Here is a 21435-nt window from a genome sequence, read left to right on the forward strand (position 1 = left end):
TTCAAACTCTTATTCTCTGCATACCTTTTAGTGTCCCTCAGACAAGGTAAGTATTCCAAAACAGCTTTAGGAATGAATTCCTAAAGATGCCAATGTTCTTCCTCACAGCGCCACTGAAATCTCCAAATTGCCACATTTGAAAAAGTCAGATATTGATTTTTTTTTTAAAGAACACTTTCTCTGTCCTGGATCATTAACTTTTGGGGTTTGGACAGTAATTGTATGTTTAAGACACGTGCTAGGAAATACTGCAAGCAGTGACTAGCTTTAGCCAACCAAGAGGGAAAGGGGTATCCATTTACAAAGGGGTGGGACATGGTAAAGGAAAGGCTACACGGATTGGTGAAGCACACTAAGGCTACAATAGGGGTAGAGGAGGAAAGCTCTTACCACCCTAAGTCCATACACTAGCCAGAAAGAGCTATCGCTAGAGGTGTAGAAGAAGGTCACAGGACTGCAGAGGTGGCCTTTGGTAGAGGATGAAGTCATCCCTAAACCACTCGCACAGAGAGGGATCCAGGGGAATAAATACCCCAAACTTTCTCTCTTCCCATTTTTTACTCTCATACCAATGACTTCCAGAAAGTGACCCTGACCAGAAGGCAAAAGTTATGAGACTCCAACTAAGGTAGCACAAGGAAATCAGCCTCCTGGAGCACACAGCAAGAATGAAAAAGGTAGAGAGTAGATCTGGAAGGTAAAATAGGAATACACAGCATAAGTGGAAAGCTATTCATGGTGCTACTTATCAGAATTATTTGGGGGTAACAATTTACTTCACTGGACTAATTTGATAGAATGCCAAAGTCAAGCAGTACCTCACAGTCCAACAAAAAATATCATTTTAAGAAGCAACCTAAATGTCCATCAACAGATGAATGGATAAAGAAGATGTGGCACATATATACAATGGAATATTACTCAGCCATAAAAAGGAAGGAAATTGAGTTACGTGTAATGAGGTCGATGGACCTAGAGTCTGTCATACAGAGTGAAGTAAGTCAGAAAGAGAAAAACAAATACTGTATGCTAATGCACATATATGGAATCTAAAAGAAAAACCCCCAAAAACAGTACTGATGAACCTAGGGGCAGGGCAGGAATAAAGACGCAGATGTAGAGAATGGACTTGAGGACACAGGGAGGGGGTAAGGGTAAGCTGGGACGAAGCGAGAAAGTGGCGTGGACATATACACACTACCAAATGTAAAATAGACAGCTAGTGGGAAGCAGCTGCACAGCACAGGGAGATCAGCTCGGTGCTTTGTGATCACCTAGAGAGGTGGGATAAGGGAGGGTGGGAGGGAGACACAAGAGGGAGGGGATATGGAGATATATGTATACATATAGCTGATTCACACTGCTGTACAGCAGATACTAACACAACATTGTAAAGCAATTATACTCCAATAAAGATATATTTTTTTAAAAGTATCCCCTTCACAAATATCTGCAACATGCAAATACATCACCAGGATGGAAAGAATGAATAAACAAGGACTGAGGCTGCTATTGAAGATTCCCGCGTTTTCCCTCACAACACTACTGCTGTATGATTTCTGAAGATGAAAGAAAGATGACCCACTTTTCAAGTTTATGGAAAGAAATCTCCACATATGATATCCAGAGTTGAAAATAACAGTTTAGTGATCTTATACTATCAATTTTTAGAACTAGGATCCTATATGTTGCAAGGAATCAGAAAGAACTAATAAATTGAGTGTTTCTCCATCTCTTAAAGTGTAACATTATGTAGTTAGAGTGAGTTACAAGAGTGAAGGAGCTAGCATGGATATTACACCTGGTAAGATTTTTAAACCACATATGAATGGCTATGAACCTTTCGCCTTTTAAATTCTTCTGACTCACATAAGCAGAGTTGATCTCTTTCTCCCATGTCCTTTGCACCACCCTAAATCCACTAAATATCTCTATAGCACTTACCTTTTGTTTTCATGTATTTACTCAATAAGTACTTCCTGGGCATCTGTTATATACAAGATATTGTTCTAGAGACCAATAATAAAAATAGTGAACAAAATAAATTTTCTTAAAAAAATCCACATTCTCATGAAATTTATATTGTAATAGGGGATTATGGACAATAAACCCAATGTATGGGTTGAACTGTGTTCCCCCAAACTCATACGTTGAAACCCGAATCCCCAGTACCTCAGAATATGACTATATTTGGAAATAAGGCCTTTAAATAGGGGATTAAATTGAAATGAGACCATTAGGGTGGGCCGAGTCCAATCTACTGGTATTCTTATAAGAAAAGGAAGTTTTTATTTACAGAGAGATACCAGGAGGCTGGCCTACATACAGAAAAGACCATACATACGGAAAAGACCATGTGTGTATGCTTCATACATACAGCAAGAAGGCAAGGAGAGAGACTTGGTTTTGGTTTCAGAGAAACCAAACCTGCTGACACCTCGGTCTTAGACTTCTAGAACTGTGAGTAAATAAATTTTTGTTGTTTAAGCCACCTAGTCTACGGTAATTTGTTATGGAAGCCCTAAGAAACTGTACATCAAATAATACATAAATTAAAATCATGTTGAAGTATAATGTACTTAGTACTGTGAAGAAAAATAAAGCAGGAATAGAGGGAAAGAAAGTATGTGAAATAGGGCTGCAATCTAAGTGGGGTGGTCAGGGAAGACCTCCCTGGGAGGTAAGAGTTGGGCAGAGACTTGAAGAAAGGGATTAAGTAAGCAATACACATATGGGGGTCTGGGAATGAGAAGAACATTCTATGCAAAGGGAAGGACAAGTGTGAAGGCCAGAGGTAGAGGCAGGCACGGTATGTTTGAGGAATAGCAAGATGGTCCGGTTGGTTGGAAATCACACACGAGTCACTCAGGAATCCACTCATGAAGGTGGCAGGAGATGAGGCCAGAAAGGTCACAGGAAATCTGATGGTAGAGGCCTTGCTATTCAAAGTGTGGACCTCAGACTGGCAGTATTGGCATCACACAGAAAGATTATTAGAAATGCAGATTCTCGGGCCCTGCCTCACACCTACAGAATCAGACTCTGTCTTAAAATAAAATCCTCAAAAGATTTGCAGACCTGTTAAAGTTTTTAACAGCTTCACTGAGGTATAATTAGTATGCCATACAGCTCACCCATTTAAAGCAGAGAAGTCAGTGGGTTTTAGAGTATTCGCAGATATGTGCAATCATCACTACAGTCAATTTTGGAACATTTTTACCATCTCAAAAAGACGTCTTGTACACTTTAGCTATCACCTCCTGCATATCCCATAAACGCTGGCCTATTGTGTCTTCATTTTCATCCATCTCGAAGTATTTTCTGGTTTCCCTTTCTATTGCTTCTTCGACCCACTGCACAGTTAAGAGTATGTTGTTTAATTTCTACAGATTTGTGAGTTTCTCAATTATTTTTCCTGAATATTCATCTTAAATTTCATAAAAATGTGGTCACACAACATACTTGGTGTTAGTTCTATTCTTTAAATTTATTGAGGTTTGTTTTATAACCTAGCATATGATTTACCCTGGACAATGTTTTGTGTGCACTTGAAAAGAATGTACATTCTGTTGATGGGTGGTGTACTCTATAGATGTCTGTTAAGTCTAGCTGGTTTATAGTGTTGTTCAATTCTACTATTTCCTTGTTGATCTTCTGTCTGGTGGTGTATCCACTACTGAAAATAGAGTATTTAAAATCTCCAATTATTGCTGAATTATTTATTCCCTTTGTCAGTTTTTCCTTTGTGTACTTTGGTGCTCTGTTATTAGATGTATATGTGTTTATAACTGTTATATCTTCCTGCTGGATTGACCCTTTTATGATGATAGGATCTGCTTTATTTCTACTAACACTTTTTGTTTTGAAAGTTTATTTATTTTAATATCAATATATCCACTCAAGCTTTCTTGTGGTTGCTGTTTGCAAGATATACATTTAAAAATCCTTTTACTTGCAATCTGTGTGTGTATTTGAATCCAAAAATGTATCTTCTGTAGATAGCATAGTTTGATCGTGCTTTTTAATCCAGTCTGACAGTCTCTGCCATTTGATTGAATGGTTTAGTCCACTCATATTTAATGTTATTACTGATACAGTTACATTTACCTCTGCCATTTTACTTTTGTTTTTTTACGTCTCATGTATTTTTTTGTTCCCCTATTCCTCCTTTACAGCTTTCCTATGCCTTAAGTGAATTTTTCTAATGTACCATTTTGACATCTTTAATAATTTTAACTATATTTTTAGTGGTTGCGCTAGGGTTTACCACACACATCTTATCAGAGTCAGCTTTCAGTTTATACTAGCTTAATTGCTCTAATATATAAAAATATTACTCTTATATCAGTCTCTCCCCTTTTTCTTCTTTTTGTGGAATTTTTGTTATACAATATTACATCTATTAATGTTATAAACCCAATTACACATTGTTATAATTATTACTTTACCATTTGTAGTCATTTCCTTAGCCTGATGCAACTCTGCTCCCACCCATAACAGCTCCTTTGTGCTGGCAAATATATTACATGTATATTTGAGAAGTGCTCTAAGGACCTTGTAGTAGGCTGCTTTAAGAATTTTGTCTTTTATTTTGAGTGAAATGAGAAAACATTAGAACAGAAAAGTGACCTGGTCTGACTTACATTTAGAAAGGTTCCCACTGTCTACTTCATTGAGAAGAGTCTCTAGGAGAGCAGGGGTGAAAGCCGGAAGAGCAATTTAGAGATGTTGGCCACAACCCAGGAGTGGAATAAAGATGGCGCGGTCCAGGCTGGAAGTGATAGAGTGAGTAAGAAATGATCAGCTTCTGGGTATGACTTCAAGGTGGCCAGTGAGATTTAATGACAGACAATGGGATGGATAAAAAGAAAGGCGTCAAGGGTAACTCCAAGCATTTAGATCTGAGCACTGGAAAAATAGACTTGCCATTAACTGAAATGGAGAACAGTGCTGAAGTACAAAGTTCGGGGGGTGGATCCAGGAGATCCTGTGAGGTTTATAAGGATCACAAGATTCCTTATGAGCACCCCAGGGAGGTGATCACTGGGCAGAGGTCATAGAAACCTGGAAAGAGGTCTAGGCCGGAAATACAAACTTGGGAATCATCAGTATGTAGACGGTATTTAAATCCATGAGACTAAATGAGGCCCCTGAGGTCTGAGGATGAAAAGAAATGAGGTCTGAAGACTGAGCGCTGGAACACTCCAGTGTCAAAAGTGAGGGGAGATGCGGAGGAATCTACAAAGACTGAGAAGGAGAAACTAAAGTATTGTAACTATCTGACTTGTTTTTTTTGTTGCGTTGGTTTTGTTTTCTTTTCTATTTTTCGGCCGCGCTGCGTGGCATGCAGGATCTTAGTTCCCCGATCGGGGATCAGACCCGCGGCCGCTGCAGTGGAAGTGCTGCGTCTTAACCACTGGACCGCCAGGGAAGTCCCTGACTTTCTTAATATACTGCAAGCTGTTAAAAGAGTAGAAATAATTTCTTTATCATTGTGTTCCTTAAGCAAGAGTTCTCAACCCGTTCTCAACCACGCATCCTTTGAAAAAGCTCCCAGGGAGTATGATACACACCTCCAGGTTGAGAATAACTGTCTCTGTGCCTTTCATAGTGCTGGACGCAGAGAAATTGCTGTGTGTTCCTGAAACTGAAAATTAATATATGATCAGAACGTAAAAACACCCAAAGGTTTCAGATATTGGTTTTGAACTATGACAATAATTAGCCATCCGCCATGATCTTACCAAGAAAAGCCACACTGGTCCCCGAGTTACAATCAGGGTACAGCGGTTGCTGTACATGATAAAGCTACCTGTGTATATTTACATTACGGATGTTTAAGTAAAATAAGTAACAAAAAGTGAGGAAAGTATATGGTATGTTGGAGGAAGATTGCTTTTAAGTAGCTTCGCATTTTAAAGTCAAATGCCTTTCTCTTCCTGTACTTGTGACTTGTAATTCTGTTCTCATTAAGGTTGGAACCATACACTAGTGAGAAAAAAACAGTCAGAATGTCATCCAAGCCCTGGCTCTGCCTTTTCTAACTGTCTGATGTTCTGCAAGCCATTCAACCCTCCGACTTCATCTCTTTCACTTGTGGAGTTAGAATAACAAAAGCTATTCTGAAGAAATACTGCAAAGACTGTAGATATACTTAAATTATCTTGTATACAGTAGGTCCACAAAAATGGTAGTTGTTATTACCACTACTGATAATTTTGGTAATCATAATAATTGTCATTATGATAAAAATATAATATCATAAAGATTGTGAATTGAGTAGTCAATTAGTGATCCGTGGTTATGTGAAAAATTATGAAAAACATTAGTGGCTTCGTTGTTTTACAACCATAAACTATTACCGCACAGTTTCTGTAGGTCAGGAATTCATGAGTCGCGTAGCAGGATAGTTCTGGCCCAGCAGCTCATTAGGATGTAAAGTCAAGATGTTGGTCGGGGCTGGAGTATCTACTTCCAAGGAGCTTCACTGACACAGGCGGTGCTGCTGTTGGTGGGAGATCTTAGTTCCTTGCCATGTGGACCTCTCAGTGTCCCCATGACATGACAGCTGGCTTCCCCCACACGAGCAATCCAACAGCAGGCAAGGCAGAACTATCAAATCCTTTTAGGACCTGGCCCTGAAATCCCACATCGTTATTTCTGCGATATCGTATTGTTTACACAGGGCAGCCCTATTCAGTGAGGCAGGGGAGAAGCAAGTAAATACCAGGAGGAAATGATCATTGGGTGCCACCTTGGAAGTCTGGCTACCACAGATAGTAAAGAAACGATACCTTTAACGTATTTGAAAGTGGTGGGCGAAAGTATCAATGACAGATTTGCTTTCCTTCTCCATCCCACTTCTAAAATTGGAAAGAATGCCTAATGTGAATACATAATCAAGACTGCAGTAGAGGGGCTTCCCTGGTGGCGCAGTGGTTGAGAGTCCGCCTGCCGATGCAGGGGACGCAGGTTCGTGCCCTGGTCCGGGAGGATCCCACATACCCCGGAGCGGCTGGGCCCGTGAGCCATGGCTGCTGAGCCTGCACGTCCGGAGCCTGTGCTCCGCAACGGGAGAGGCCACAACAGTGAGAGGCCCGCGTACCGCAAAAAAACAAAACAAAACAAAAAAAAGACTGCAGTATAACGAGAAAGTCAGTGTTTCAGTTTTCCTCTGAGGGAAAAGTCGGTTTTGTTTCCACCAACAAACACTTATAATCAAATAATTCACGATTCCAATCTTCAGCATGGTAACAAACGATACTAAGCAACTCTTGCCACGTATTAACTAAGCAATTCAGACTAGAATTCCTCCAGTTACCTTCTAGCATCAACAACCACACACAAAATATTTTATTTCCCACCTTGTCTTTAACTGGTTGCCTGACTCTGAACAAGGCATAATCCCACTTTTATCTTTAAACTGAGGAAATTAGATTTTTTAGAAAAACAAAAAACATAAAAACATAAAACATAAAAAAGTATACAGATTAGAAGAATTTAAGAGACTATTCCTTCAAGCTCTTAACTTGTATGATGGTTTATTTCTTATGTATTCTTTGAGGCACAGAATGATGGCTAAACCACGTTTTGATAGACTTGACACAACTGCAAAAAAAAAAAAACTTTTCAGAGACTTCTATCATAGCCTCGATGTTAGCTCACCTGCCTCAACTTAAAAGTTTATATGAGCAAACACAGCCACTCCTTTGGTTACCAAGAGATACATCACAAGATATTAAGAACATACCAAGTTGGCATGAATGGCTGTTTTGTGTTAACTTCTTCTTTCTGACCTCAATACCAAGGAAAGGAAGTAGGGCTAGATTTTAAGGGCTAGTCCTTAAAAGCTGACCACAAAAGGCAAGTTAAAGGGTCAGAGATGAAAAGACAGACAAAACTGTGGGTATCTCTTTAAGAAGCAAAGAAAGCACCATAGATTTAAAGCTAGGTGAACAAGTCATACGTCACTCTATGCCGAGAAAATCTTGTAAATGACCACAAGCTGTTTTTCCTGACAGACAAGTGAAAACTTAGGAACACTTGCTTTGTTAACAGGCTGTCAAGTGGTATGTTCAGAGCCAGGTATTTTGAAGCCTGATCCGCCATAATTTATACTTCTTTTCAAGCTGCAATTCAGGTCATGCTGTGCTCTCTGAGATAATAAACAGGAAGAACGCTTGGGGCCAGCCTTCAATTCACTTTGCCTTTCATCCTGCAAAACAGAGCCTTCGAACAGACATCTTCAGGATGCCCCATTAAGATGATCCTTTCAGAAAATTCTCTTGTTCTCAGTAATTTTAAATGGTACGGCATGAAATAGCTCATCAGACATACACACTCACCAAGCAGTGTATGGTTCAAGCCACGCCCAGCCTATGCAAGCCTGGGTTCCAAACCTTAATTCTGAGCATCTGAATCTTACCAAGAAAAGCTATTTGAACACAAGCAACTTTTTCATGCCCTGGTGACTGCGCAGCAAGTTACAGGGCAGTGGCTTACACTCTGTGCCTAAGAAGAGCTCTAAATATCTCCTTTCCCTAGAAGTACTATTTAAACTACTCAAGTGTTCAGAAGGTATAAGAGATTGCTGTTGTTTAAGAAAAGTGTTTCCTTCCATCTTTAAGGAAGACCTGAAGGGCCTAGAGTCAACAGAATAATGGGAACGGCAGAGCTATTTAATACATATGGCGCAGAAATATCTGGTTGACGTCACTGATTGGCGCTCCGTGTCCATAGCATAGCTGTTGCTGTAAGCGGCATCCCAGCCAGAAACCACTTCCCCCACGCCAAGCACGCACCAGCTCCACTCCCGTTCTATTGGCCAAGCCCAGTCACATGACCCGAAACATCGAGGTAGGCTAGTTCCAGCCAGTGGAACGTGAACGGAAGTGATGTGTGTCCCCTCCAAGCTGGGGGTGCTTTCTCCATAGCATCCTCTCCTTCAGCGGCAACCCTGGGGTCACCTGTTGAAGATGCCTGCATCATAGGATGGAAAGAGCCAGAATCCCTGAGTCAGTACTCAGAGGACAGTTGCCTGACCAGGAAGGAACATCTATACTGAATGCTGCGTGAGAGAGAATACAAGACTGTGTTATGACACTGCATTTGGGGAGATTTTGTTGGAGTAGCTCATCTACCCTGACCAGGTGGTGGAAACTGAAGAAATGTAGATGGACATTTTCTTGGGATCCAGGATCATCTGGGAAAATGGAAGAGGAACACAGGAAGAAAAAGGCACAGGAACAGAGGCAGCAAAACCTAAGATGGGGAGGAATGAGTTCATTTCCTGGATCAGCCCCTCTGAAGTATCTCCTCTTGAAAAACCAGCTCATTGGTCTGAAACAATGTGAACTAAGATGGACAACTTGGATATTCATACGGTCAACACTTTACAATCATATACACATAGCACAAAAGATTACAAATAATCTTTGCCATACTGAAAAATGCAAACTAGCAGTGATAAGATGGCTAGGTAGTATGTTACAGATTTTTTAAAAATAAATTTATTTATTTATTTATTTTTGTCCGCATTGGGTGTTCGTTACTGCACGCAGGCTTTCTCTAGTTGTGCTGAGCTACTTTTCGTTGCTGCGCGCACGGGCTTTCTCTAGTTGCGGTGAACGGGGGCTACTCTACATTGCAGTGCATGGGCTTCTCATTGCAGTGGCTTCTCTTGTTGCAGAGCACAGGCTCCAGGCGTGCGGGCTTCAGTAGTTGTGGCATGTGGGCTCAGTAGTTGTGGCTTGTGGGCTTCAGTAGTTGTGGCACGTGAGCTCAGTAGTTGTGGTACATGGGCTTAGTTGCTCCGCGGCATGTGGAATCTTCCTGGACCAAGAATCCGTGTCCCCTGCATTGGCAGGCAGATTCTTAACCACTGCGCTACCAGGGAAGCCCTGGCTAGGTAGCATTTTAGTTCATGATAATATTTTATCTGGGAGACACCTGGTAAAAAAAGGTTTGGGATGGAGAAACCCAGAGAAACATTCAGGGAGAAAGAATGAGATAGGAAAAAACAGAAAACTTCAGATTCAAAGTAAGAGATAGAGCCAGAGAAGTGAAAGATAGGTTTCAAAAACGAGTTGAAGTTTATGGGTAATTTTTTAAGAGCTACAAATTAGAGATGGTAGAGAAAATGCTTTGAGGATATAAGAGGTATATTTATTTATTCATTAGTTTAATCCCACAAATACTTACTGAGCAACTACTATGTGCTGAGCCCTGTGACAGGCACCATGGACAGAACCACAAACTCATGGTCTTGGAGCTCAGAGTCTTAAACAGAAAATAAAGACTTGTGATACAAGGTACCCCATCTCGATGGTCTTCCCAATGGCAACTGTTTAACTTCCTTTTATTGAAAAATGAAGTCAAGACCAGTGGGAGACAGAGCACCGATTCCCTCCCACTCTAGTGCCCTCTTCCTAAATTCTATTTTAGCATCTGAAATGGACAAATTGGCTGAGGAAAGAGAGAATTTTAACTCTTTAACAGACTGTGAAAAAAACAGAGCTACGGACTTCCCTGGCGGTCCAGTGGTTAAGACCCCACGCTTCCACTGCAGGGGGCGCCCGTTTGATCCCTGGTCGGGGAACTAAGATCCCACGTATCGCACAGAGGCAAAAAAAAAACAGAGTTAAATCATTATTTCTAAGAAAATGAAATTGCCTTTTATCACCAGGCACCGAATAGCTTTCCTGATTGTCCCCTGTACGTCTGTAACAACAGTGGTCGCAGAACGCGCGGTTCCGGACAATAGACAATACAACTGAACAAATTAGTCTCCTGAGTGCAAAATAACGCTTTCATAACAATGGGTAATTCATGCCTACTTTCTCTAGACCTCTGCGGAACAGAATAACAGTGCAGGCTAATTGCACGAGCTGGCTGAAAACTGTGCAGGTCATGAAAAGGCATCTCTCTAAAGAACAGCCGAGAAAAGGTCTTAGCGCCAAATCCAAACCAAGAACAAAGTGAGAGCAAACGTGAGACCATATGCCCAGACCATCTCATTCGCGTGCTGCAGTTAACCACGTTTGTGGACGCCCATAAAGGGGGTGTAAGATTCTCTGCCTTGAAAAACAACGTCACCTCCCGTGATGAAAGAACCTTCCGCCACGCTGACTCAAGCGCTTTGCTCCCAAGCACAGCTACGGGTCATGGTTACGTTAAGCACTTCTGTCACTCTGCGGAACAAAGGCAGCTCGTATCAGAGAGAGAGAGGTGAAGAGAGTCAGCTGAAGCGTTCACACACCGACTCACACGTCGGGCAAGGAATACAACAGGCTTGTCGCAGGGAACGGGGAGCAAGGACCAGTTTTTCCAAGTTGTACTCTCGAGGCGTGGTGCCGCAGGGCATGTGGAAGCTGAGTCCCTCAGGAAAGCTTCCAGCAGACAACAAGCAAAACGATGGCCCGAATATGATCAACACAGACGTGTAGTGCCATCTATAATGCGTGAGCTGCTTTACGTCCACCTCAAGATTCAATGTATTTATTGTGCAAGAAAAGAAGCGTTTGCAACTGCTAGTTCTGGCCCAGCTACCATAAGCCAGGGTCCCGGCAAAAACGGTGGCCTGCTCAAACCGAGTCATTTGAGAAAAGCTTAAAGAAGGCACTTTTCCCAAAGTCCTGGGCTGGATGTAGGAAAATCCAAATACAGTATCAGGGAAGCATTAAGAGCTCACCCCTAGGCTGAAGAGTCCAGTGGAGGGAATGAAGTGAAAAAGGAGAGTGAGAGACACTTAACAAAAGTCATGACCTTCGGGCTTCCCTGGTGTCGCAGTGGTTGAGGGTCCGCCTGCCGATGCGGGGTGCGCGGGTTCGTGCTCCGTCTGGGAGGATCCCACGTGCCGCGGAGCGGCTGGGCCCGTGGGCCATGGCCGCTGAGCCTGCGCGTCCGGAGCCTGTGCTCCGCAGCGGGAGGGGCCGCAGCGGTGAGAGGCCCGCGAACCGCAAAAAAAAAAAAAAAAAAGTCATGACCTTCATTAAGAATGTAACACCTTCCTTCGGTCAAGGATGTAATTCGCCTGCAGCAACATCACAAGAGAAAAGCTTCTTTTCATTCCTCCCCCTTCCTGATCCATTTCTAGGGCTCTCCTCTGAGTCAAATGCAAAGAAAACCAGTTGACAAAGGAGCCAGGAGCCTATGGATGAAGTCCCTGTAGGTCGGCCTCCCAGGGCAAAGCGGGACACAGAGCAAACTGTGGTGAAGGGAGAGAAGTGGGTCACGTGCAGCAAATGCAAGTACGCAGCACAGTGGATTTCTCTAGGACGCTTAGGCCCATCAGTTGGAATTGAAGGAAAAGAAAACAAACATTTCCAGAGGACTATCCATTGTAATAAACTGAGCTAACATACAGGAGCATACAGGGCTGGACTGCCAAACCAGATTCACTCAAATCAGAAATCTTACTGGGTAGTAGGCTTTCCCACTAACTTCAAGGATCCAGGCTGTCGGGAGGCTCAGACAAAGCAGAGGCACCTGGGACGCCCAAGGCGGCCTCCTCAGTCCTGGCTTCCTGCACTGGACATGCACCTCCGGCCCAGAAGAGTAGGTGAGGTCTCTAAGTGAGGTCCCTGGGTTCCTTACACAGCAGGAACGTTTAAACTAGGAAACATTTCCCCGTACACCTAGAGAGCTGGACAGCCCATGTGATGCTCTCCAGGGAGACCTGCCTCACGGTTCCTGGGTTCCATTTAACATAAGTAATTCCTCAGGCAGGGAGCAGATGCTAGGACATTCAGTTGACAACGGTTCCTTCCTCTCGGCGAGTATTATTAGTCTATTACCCAAGGTCTAGTTGAAAGGAGATTAGACCAGGCTGCCTACGGCAGTTTCCCTCCCCCGCCCCGCCCCCCCGGGTCACCCTCCAGGGATGGAAGTACAAGGATTATAGGCATTAACTGCTTCCTCCCATAAACTGTTTTTAACATTAAAAGAGGAAGAGATGTGTGTGTGTCTGTGTGTGTGTGTGTGTGTGTATGAGAGAGAGAGAGAGAGAGAGAGAGAGAGAGAGAGAGAGAGAGAGAGGAGAGGAAGACAGAGGAGAGAGAAAGACTGATCGCCAGACTGATTATTAGGAAGAGAAGGTCAGGCCGCTGGGTCTCCCTTGCACACGACTGCCATGAGGACCCTGCTCTCCTTCTCACCCCGCACAACTTTCCAACTCGGTCAGGCAAGCGCACAGCGACCTGCAACTCTGATGAGTCCCTTCCAGGGAGATTTACAGGTGCCAGCCAGGCCCCGCCCGAACGCGCATCCCCCCCCCCCCCCCCCCCCGCACCGCCAGACTCCGCCCCTTCCCGGGACAGCCAAGGCAGCGCCTCTACCGTCGGACTCTCAGGCCACGAGTAGCTCTTCCTTGCACGCAGCTCGGAGCTTTTCGAGCTCCTTTTCCCCAGTTCGGAGAAGATGGTGCTGGAGACAGCCTGAAACACAGGATCGTCAGCAGGTGTGGGAAGCTGCAAGTGAACCACAGCTGGGACTGGGGCGGGGGTGGGCGTGGGGTCAGCCTGTTAACCTTCATGGGACTGCAAGCAGCTCGATACAGGTGCGCGTTTCTCTAGACTAGGGTCCGGAATGCCATGGGGTTCTCAAAAAGAGCCAGGGCCTAGAAAAGCTGAGCTGGTAAGACTACACGGAGTGTCTAGTGAATGTGGATTCAGGGACGGATACGCAGAGCCCCCAGTGCCAGGGTCGGACCCTGGTCTGCACTGTTCAGCCCCTCACCATCCCCCTGACCCGACGGAGCTTCTCCAAGCCCAAGGTCATGCCTCCATGTGAAGTCTTTTTTTAAATTTTTATTGGAGTATGGTTGCTTTACACTGTTGTGTTGGCCTCCACTGCACACAGAATGAATCAGCCAGACACATACAGATATCCCCTCCCGTTTGGACTTCCCTCCCATGTAGGTCACCACAGTGCATTAGGTAGCGTTCCCTGTGCTCTACAGTATGTTCCCATCAGTTGTGTACTTGATACACAGTATCAATAGTGTATAGGTGTCAATCCCAGTCTCCCAATTCCTCCCCCCCACCCCTTTTCCCCCTTGGTATCCATACATTTGTTCTCTGCGTCTGTGTCTCTATTTCTGCTTTGCAAATAAGATCATCTATACCATTTTTCTAGATTCCACATATATGCGTTATTGTCTGATATTTCCTTTTCTCGCGAACAGTCTTATTTTCCAAGTGATTTCAAAGACGCCGTGAAACATTTTTTGACACTTACAAAACACCTATTTTAAAAGTAAATGAGGGCTTCCCTGGTGGCGCAGTGGTTAAGAATCCGCCTGCCAATGCAGGAGACACAGGTTCGAGCCCTGGTCCGGGATCCCACATGCCGCAGAGCAGCTAAGCCCGTGTGCCACAACTACTGAGCCTGTGCTCTAGGGCCCGCGAGCCACAACTACTGAAGCCCGCACGCCTAGAGCCCGTAGCCCCCGCTCACCACAGCTAAAGAAAGCCCGCACAGCAAGGAAGACCCAGTGCAGCCATAAATAAATAAATAAAGTTCCATTTTTTAAAAAAAATTACATTCAAGGCAAAGAGTAGAACTTACTTTCTCGTCTTGTTAGATAAAGTCTCCAAGCCGGCTTGAAGATTTTCGCATCTCTCTGTCGGCGGGAGGAACTTCTCGTTCAGATACGTGCTGTTTTGTGAAAGAGATTCAAAAAGAGATTGATTTAAAAGGAGAGCTTATGAGATACGGTTAACAAAAAGCAGATTGAATTGATAATGGGGGCCCAACTGAGGTCTGATTTTCATCCCTTTATTGGATTTCTCTGTGGCAAAGGAAATTGATATTTTCACCTGCAACAATGGGTCTAAATGAAAAAAGAAAAAAAGGTTTTTTTGACATGATAAAGTCAAACAGAAAAGAACACTCCATGGGGGACTGTATTTTCATGTTCTCATACTCTGAGGTTAGTATGTACAATGAACAAGTTATTGAATAGTTTTAATCATCGTGTGTGTAAGCAGGCTTTATTTTTAGAAGATGTCTCCGGCTAGGAAGCATGCAGAAGACACAGGACATCTGTAATGCTCTCCCAAAAGAAGGCAAGATAAATCTGGCCTTTGATTATTACAGTAGCTGTGATATAAGGGTCTGTTGCTATTGTTTTATGAACTTGGAAGAACTGGAGTTGGAACAAAACCAAATCACAAAGCGAGTTAAGGAAATGGGTCATGGAGTCGGGCTGCCTAACGAGCCTTGCAGACACATGTGCTACTGAACTGATTGAGGCCTCTGTTTCTGCATCTGTAGTCCTTACCCCATAGTGCTATTGTCATGATACATACACGATAGAGGGAACAATGAAAAGCACCTGGTACCACGCCTACCACAGTAAATGCTCAAAAATATATCAACCACCACTTTACCTACACTTCGAAAACATGCACACAACTCCAACTTCCTGGCAGTGCATCTATTTAATCATCCTGAAGGTATCTGCTGAGGATCTAATATGTGCTGGGAGCCAGGCACAGGAGACAGGATACCGAGCTGGATAACACAGCACACAGTCCCTTTCCCTAGTGGAGCCTGCAGTCCGGTTAAAGAGAACGATGTATATCAACCAACCAACCACAGGAATGAATACCGAATTCTGATCTGTGGTTATTAGGATCCTGAAGACAGCAGTGGGTACCATGGGGAGCTGCCTGCACCCTGGGGGCCGGGGGGCCTCTGAGAAAGTGTCATTTGGGTGCAGATCCCCAGGGTAATCCAAGGGCGTTACTTTGGGAAGAGGGGGGAACATTCCAGATAGAGGGGAAAGCATGTGCAAAGGCCCCAGAATGTGTGAGGAGCTGAAAGGAGGCCGGTGAGGCTCAAGGCTGAAAGGCTAACGGGTGTCTGGAGCAGTAAGTAAGGGCCAGAGCACACAGGCCTGGTGAACCAGGTTTAGAATGGACCCTAAGGACACAGGGAGCAGTAGGTTAGGGGCAGGGAGTGATGGATGGGCCTGGCCTCAGGTGCGTTTTAAGTAGTTGACTGAGAAATGAAACGAGAGGAAGCAGGACTACAGAAAAGGTGGGACAGTTAGGAGGCTTCTGCAGGGCTCCAGGAGAGAGAGGACGGCAACCTGCTTTGCCAGCCAGGATGGAACAGACTATGATGCGCTCACAGACATCCCCCAACGGCAGTTGCTTTGCATCACAAAGGTCTGTTTCTTACTCATGAAATGCCCACTAGACACTGGGTAGCTCTCTAGGGCGGCCGTGCTCCCTGCGATCTAGGAATACTGCGTACTGCGCTCTTGGGGCACCTTCCTTTCAACAACCCACTTCCATAATCGCTGTGGCAGGAGAAGAAAGTGCTGGAAGGTCTTCCTCTGTATCCGGATGCTTCAGCCTGGCCAGAACTAGCTGCATGCCCGACCTGACTGCACAGTGGTTGTCAGAGAAGGGCAATCATCCTCTGTGGCCAGAGAAAGAGGCGATCAGGATCCAAGAGTGGACCAGAAGCCCACATCCACTCGCCCATCGTCAGGAAGAGAGGCTGACAGATTGGAGATCTATTCTGGAGGTAAAACTGCCAGGACTTCATAATAAGTTGGATATGGGAGGTGAGGTGGCAGGAGGTATCAAGATAAAGATATAAACAAGAGAGATTCATAATTAATCCTCCAGAAGTGCTGTCTAAAAAGACAGTGCACAAAATACATATGGGCTCACAAAATCCCTCTTTATCTTTTTTTTTTTTTGGCTGCATTGAGTCTTCGTTGCTGCGTGCGGGTTTTCTCTAGTTGCGGCGAGCAGGGGCTACTCTTCGTTGCAGTGAGTGGGCTTCTCACTGCCATGGCTTCTCTTGCTGTGGAGCATGGGCTCTAGGCACGCAGGCTTCAGGAGCTGTGGCACGTAGGCTCAGTAGTTATGGCTCGCGGGCTCTGGAGCGCAGGCTCGGTAGTTGTGGCGAACAGGCTTAGTTGCTCCGCGGCATGTGGGATCTTCCCGGACCAGGGCTCGAACCCGTGTTCCCTGCATTAGCAGGCGGATTCTTAACCTCTGCGCCACCAGGGAAGTCCCCCCCTCCCCACTTCTGTCCTCCTTCTGTCTACGTGCCTCACCTGCTGTGCTTTCTGAATGTATTACGGTACTTTCCAAGGATTTGTTTATTTCTAATTTGCTGTGTATTGTGTTCAGGCAGCACCGTTAATGAAGTGAATTACTGAGCCAGCAGTGCTTTGAATTCTGATGGCTTCGCAAGACTGAATTTGTGAAACTGTGACAAACAGGCACCCAGGGTTTGGTGTCAGAGCACTTTCCTTAAATCGGAGAGTATCCTTGTTAATAAAAAGTCCAAACAGCTTTGCCCAACTGAAATCACAGAAGGCCCATGGAAAGCACATGAGGGTACCTGCGGGGAAGTGGAGGTGAGAGAGTGAAGAATGAAGCCGGAGGGACAAAAGGGGCCTTAGGTGTCAGCCGGCAGGGCCAGCCTTGAATCTGGGCTCCACGCTCTGACCTTGGCCTTTAAATCCAAGAGTTTCCTTTTTAAATCTTTACTCAATAAGGTAGTTTATAGGGATGCTACAGATTAAATGTTTGTGTCCCCCCAAAATTCGTATGTTGAAACCCTCGCCCCCAAGGTGATGGTATTAGGAGGTGGGGCTTTGGGAGGTGATGAAGTCATGAGGAGGGGGCGATCATGAATGGGATTAGTGCCCTTATAAAACTGGCCCACGAGGGCTTCCTGGTCCCCTACCGCCTTGTGAGGTTACAATGAGAGGATGGCTGTCTATGGGAAAGTGGGCTCTCCAGACACCAGACCTGTACATGCTATGATCTTGGACCTCTAGTCTCCAGAACTGTGAGAAATTAATTTCTGGTAGTTATAAGCCACCCGGTCCAGGTCTAGCAGCCTGAATGGACCAAGACAAGGGATTACATGGGATGGGTATAAAAACAGCTGATACACAAAAGTTACTGAATAAATGTTGTGTTCTTTTTCTCCTAAATGCATTCTGTGTTGTTTCCTCAGTTGTTGTTATTACAATAGGGGATGGTATGGTAATACTTCTCCCACCCACAGAAGTCATTTCACAGTAAAAGGAACAGAAAGGAGAGCCCCTTGAGTTCTCTCTTTCTCTCCTGCCCCCTTTTCATTCAAAGGATCTTCCTAGTTTTCTTCCTTTTCATCTAATATCATTAAAATCTTCCTAGGAAAATGCTAAAATACTGACCTGTGGAACCCATAAACTTCAAATGTTTGTCTACATTAGGCATCTGGCCAATATAGCCCCTTTCACTGCCTCTTAGACAAGACTCCTAGTTCATGCTGTTTTCAACAATGTTTGTTATTCAAAGTGACAGAAATACAAATTAACAATATAACCGCCATGTTTTAAGATGCCTGAAGACCTGACACCGTAAGAGATGCCAGGACCCGTGGAGAAGTGGAAGGCATTAGACCTTCCAGGGAGAGCGCTAGACCATCAGTCCTCTCCGTTGTGGGAATAAGTGAGAATTAGACGTTCCTTAGATCTGAGCTCATGAGGAAAACCACAAGGGAGTTACTTGCTCTTGAGAGAGGAAAAGAAGAAACCTTCCCAGGTTTGAGTTGAGAGAGGTCATGATCCTATTTGAGAAGATGGCATCCACCACAGACGAAGACATTAGAATAAATCCTCCTCAACTTCTGATTTGGGGACATCTCTCAGACAAGGCAAAGGGGACAGAGAGAAATACAAAGAGATGAAAGTAGGAAATCCAAAGACCTGGGGTCACAAGTAACCTGGCAGAAGATGCGATGGCTACAAGTCATGTGGGCTGATTTATAACCTGAGGAAGGATGACTGGGGATCAGGTTGGAATGGCCCATCCAAAAGGACTGGATGTTCAGGGAGAACTTGAAATGGTAAAGAAAGCAGCAGAGAAAGCACATCAGAGCTGCTGTAGGTAGAAGTCTAGGATATGAACGGAGAGGGACCCCCTGCCCCCCACAAACTAACTCAATTTGGCGGTCTGAGCAGTTGGGTCTGGGAGACAAAAAAAAAACCTCTAAGAACCAAAATCTCTGGGGCCAGACTCTCATGGGTTCAAAATAAGATAATAGATAATTATCTATTATAAAGATAATAATTATCTTTCCATCAACTCTGATAGCTCTTTTTTTTTTTAATTTCAATTTGCTGGTGAAAGCCCTTTTAAAGAACTTCTTAACAGAATTAGCCAAAGAAGAGAAAAGAATCACCCCACATTCAATCTGCCAAATACACAGTGGAGACAGCCTCCCAGGACAAGTCATGGAGGGACGGTGGCCATCCTCCTGGAGATCTGCTAGAACCTGATGAACCAAGTTAGTGCTTGAGGCGTCCCAGACCAGAGACCTGAGATGGCTCTAACAACTGCCCTGCCAACGTCTCTTTAATTGCTCCATTGCAAGATCACAATCTCTGCTTGCCCGTCACTAGACAAGATTGCTTGTCTGCTCATGAGTAGCATGGGTAGCATCTCACCAGCATGCCCAAGTTCCTGCTCCTTCAACATTCTGTCACATCCCCCTTGCAAATCTGCCATAATGGAGCAATACAGCATCTGGCCTAATGCATTCCCATACCTGCCCCCAAGGACTGCTAGGAGCAAAATCACCCAGGTAGGTGGGTTGGTGCCTTGATAAATACATGGTGTCCAGTAAGCTAGGCCCTTTCCCTTCTGATTCATCCTCATGGTCCCCAGGTGGGTGGTCCTGCTAACACATTTGATCGTGTCATTTCCCTTCCGTGTCCCCCCTCAGCCTCAGAGGGACACACAGAGCCATCCAGGACCTGGCCCTTGACCGTAATTCCAGTCTCATCTTTTACTGACTGTTTGCTAACCATTAAGTGGTACAAATTCCTCTTTTTCCATTCCTTGCGAGTCTTAGATTATGGATTTTGATTGCTTTTATTATTTAATTATAGGATTTATTTTTTTGGTACCGGCAACCAAGCCTTCAGGCACGTTTTCATCACTTCAGTATGTCACAGGGGAAAAAAATCTTTAATAAGATTAGGGGAAAGATACACAAAAACAAGTATTTCTGCTATCACTGTTATCTATGTGGCTGATCTGAAATTCTATCTTCATAAGTCAGACTTGAGTTGAAAACCAACTGGCAAGATTTCACAATATAGCAAGAAGCTTAGAGACTACAATGGGTACTGAAAACTAATAATAATTAAGGCTCTGAAAATGCAAAGAATCTCTCTTAACCAGAACAAGTGATTCAGTCCCTACAAAGTAATGTCATCATTATCTTTTATTTTTTTTGCGGTACGCGGGCCTCTTACTGCCGTGGCCTCTCCCGTTGCGGAGCACAGGCTCCGGATGCGCAGGCTCAGCGGCCACGGCTCACGGGCCCAGCCGCTCCGCCGCATGTGGGATCTTCCCGGACCAGGGCACGAACCCGTGTCCCCTGCATCGGCAGGCGGACTCTCAACCACTGCGCCACCAGGGAAGCCCTGTCATCATTATTTAGTCGGTATCCACAAGGACCACTAAAACACAGAGTTAAAGACTTTTAATTAATACAATATGCATTCAGTCCCCGGACAAATAAAACATCCCAAAGAATAATTTGCTTGTAAGTTACTGAAGAGTGCCAAGAACATCCAAATTATTATTTTTTTTAATTCATTAATTTAGTTTTGGCTGTGTTGGGTCTTAGTTGTGGCACGTGGGCTCTTTGTTGTGGCTCACGGGCTCAGTAGCCCTGTGGCATGTGGTATCTCAGTTCCCCGACCAGGGATTGAACCCATGTCCGCTGCATCGGAAGGTGGATCCTTAACCACTGGACCACCAGGGAAGTCCCAAGTTCTTGGGACATCCAAATTCTATTTACAGTGGCCAGAAAGGGGGCACAAACTGAGTTGTGAATCTAAATGAAAAGCTTAAAACCGAATCAACTTTATCTCTCTGAAGAAAGAATTTCTTAACACATGGGGAACACAGCCTAAAAATGGGAAGTCCAAAGAATAGGAATCGTTCTATCTACGTACCTTGCACACTCCTTCCCCGTTCCTGGGAAGAGATGCTGATGAGACAGGAGTGCGTCCTGACCATCGGCAGAAACCCCCCCGGTCCACTGGTGTGACAGCTGGCCTGCCAGCTCTAGGACAGAGGGGGCAGGGGCCAGCTGTGCTCACTTCAAGGTCATCAAGCAAACACCTGACTATCATGTGCACCCCGTGCCATGCAAGCTCCCCGAGGGAGAGAGGCAAGCATCCCAGCCTACCGGGAGAGTCTGATTACTCTTTTCAACCGACAAATTAATATTCTGGCTTACGCGTGTGGTGAACACAAGTCTGCCTTTGAAATCAGACCCAAGAACTGATGAAATCAAGTCTTGGTGTCTACAGAGATGAGGGGAAGACCCTGGCCAACCTCTTTGTTCAGTCACTCACCAGGCATCTGTGCCACAGAGAACTATGGCTACTGGAGAAAG

General features: G+C 44.6%; 1 protein-coding gene across 1 annotated transcript in view; it reads right to left on the reverse strand.

Moving 5' to 3' along the window:
• Nucleotides 1–21435, reverse strand: part of ST8SIA6 (ST8 alpha-N-acetyl-neuraminide alpha-2,8-sialyltransferase 6) — a gene marked incomplete at both ends in the record, with an annotated part of 134797 nt that overhangs the window by 44700 nt on the left and 68662 nt on the right. Inside the window, one exon of the mRNA XM_082845117.1 lies at nucleotides 14566–14655. Coding sequence (XP_082701243.1) covers nucleotides 14566–14655 — 90 coding nt within the window. The remainder of the gene's footprint in view (nucleotides 1–14565; nucleotides 14656–21435) is intronic.

The sequence above is a fragment of the Leucopleurus acutus genome (assembly GCF_964270905.1).
Source record: "Leucopleurus acutus genome assembly, chromosome: 1".
In the NCBI taxonomy this organism is placed as follows: Eukaryota; Metazoa; Chordata; class Mammalia; order Artiodactyla; family Delphinidae; genus Leucopleurus; species Leucopleurus acutus.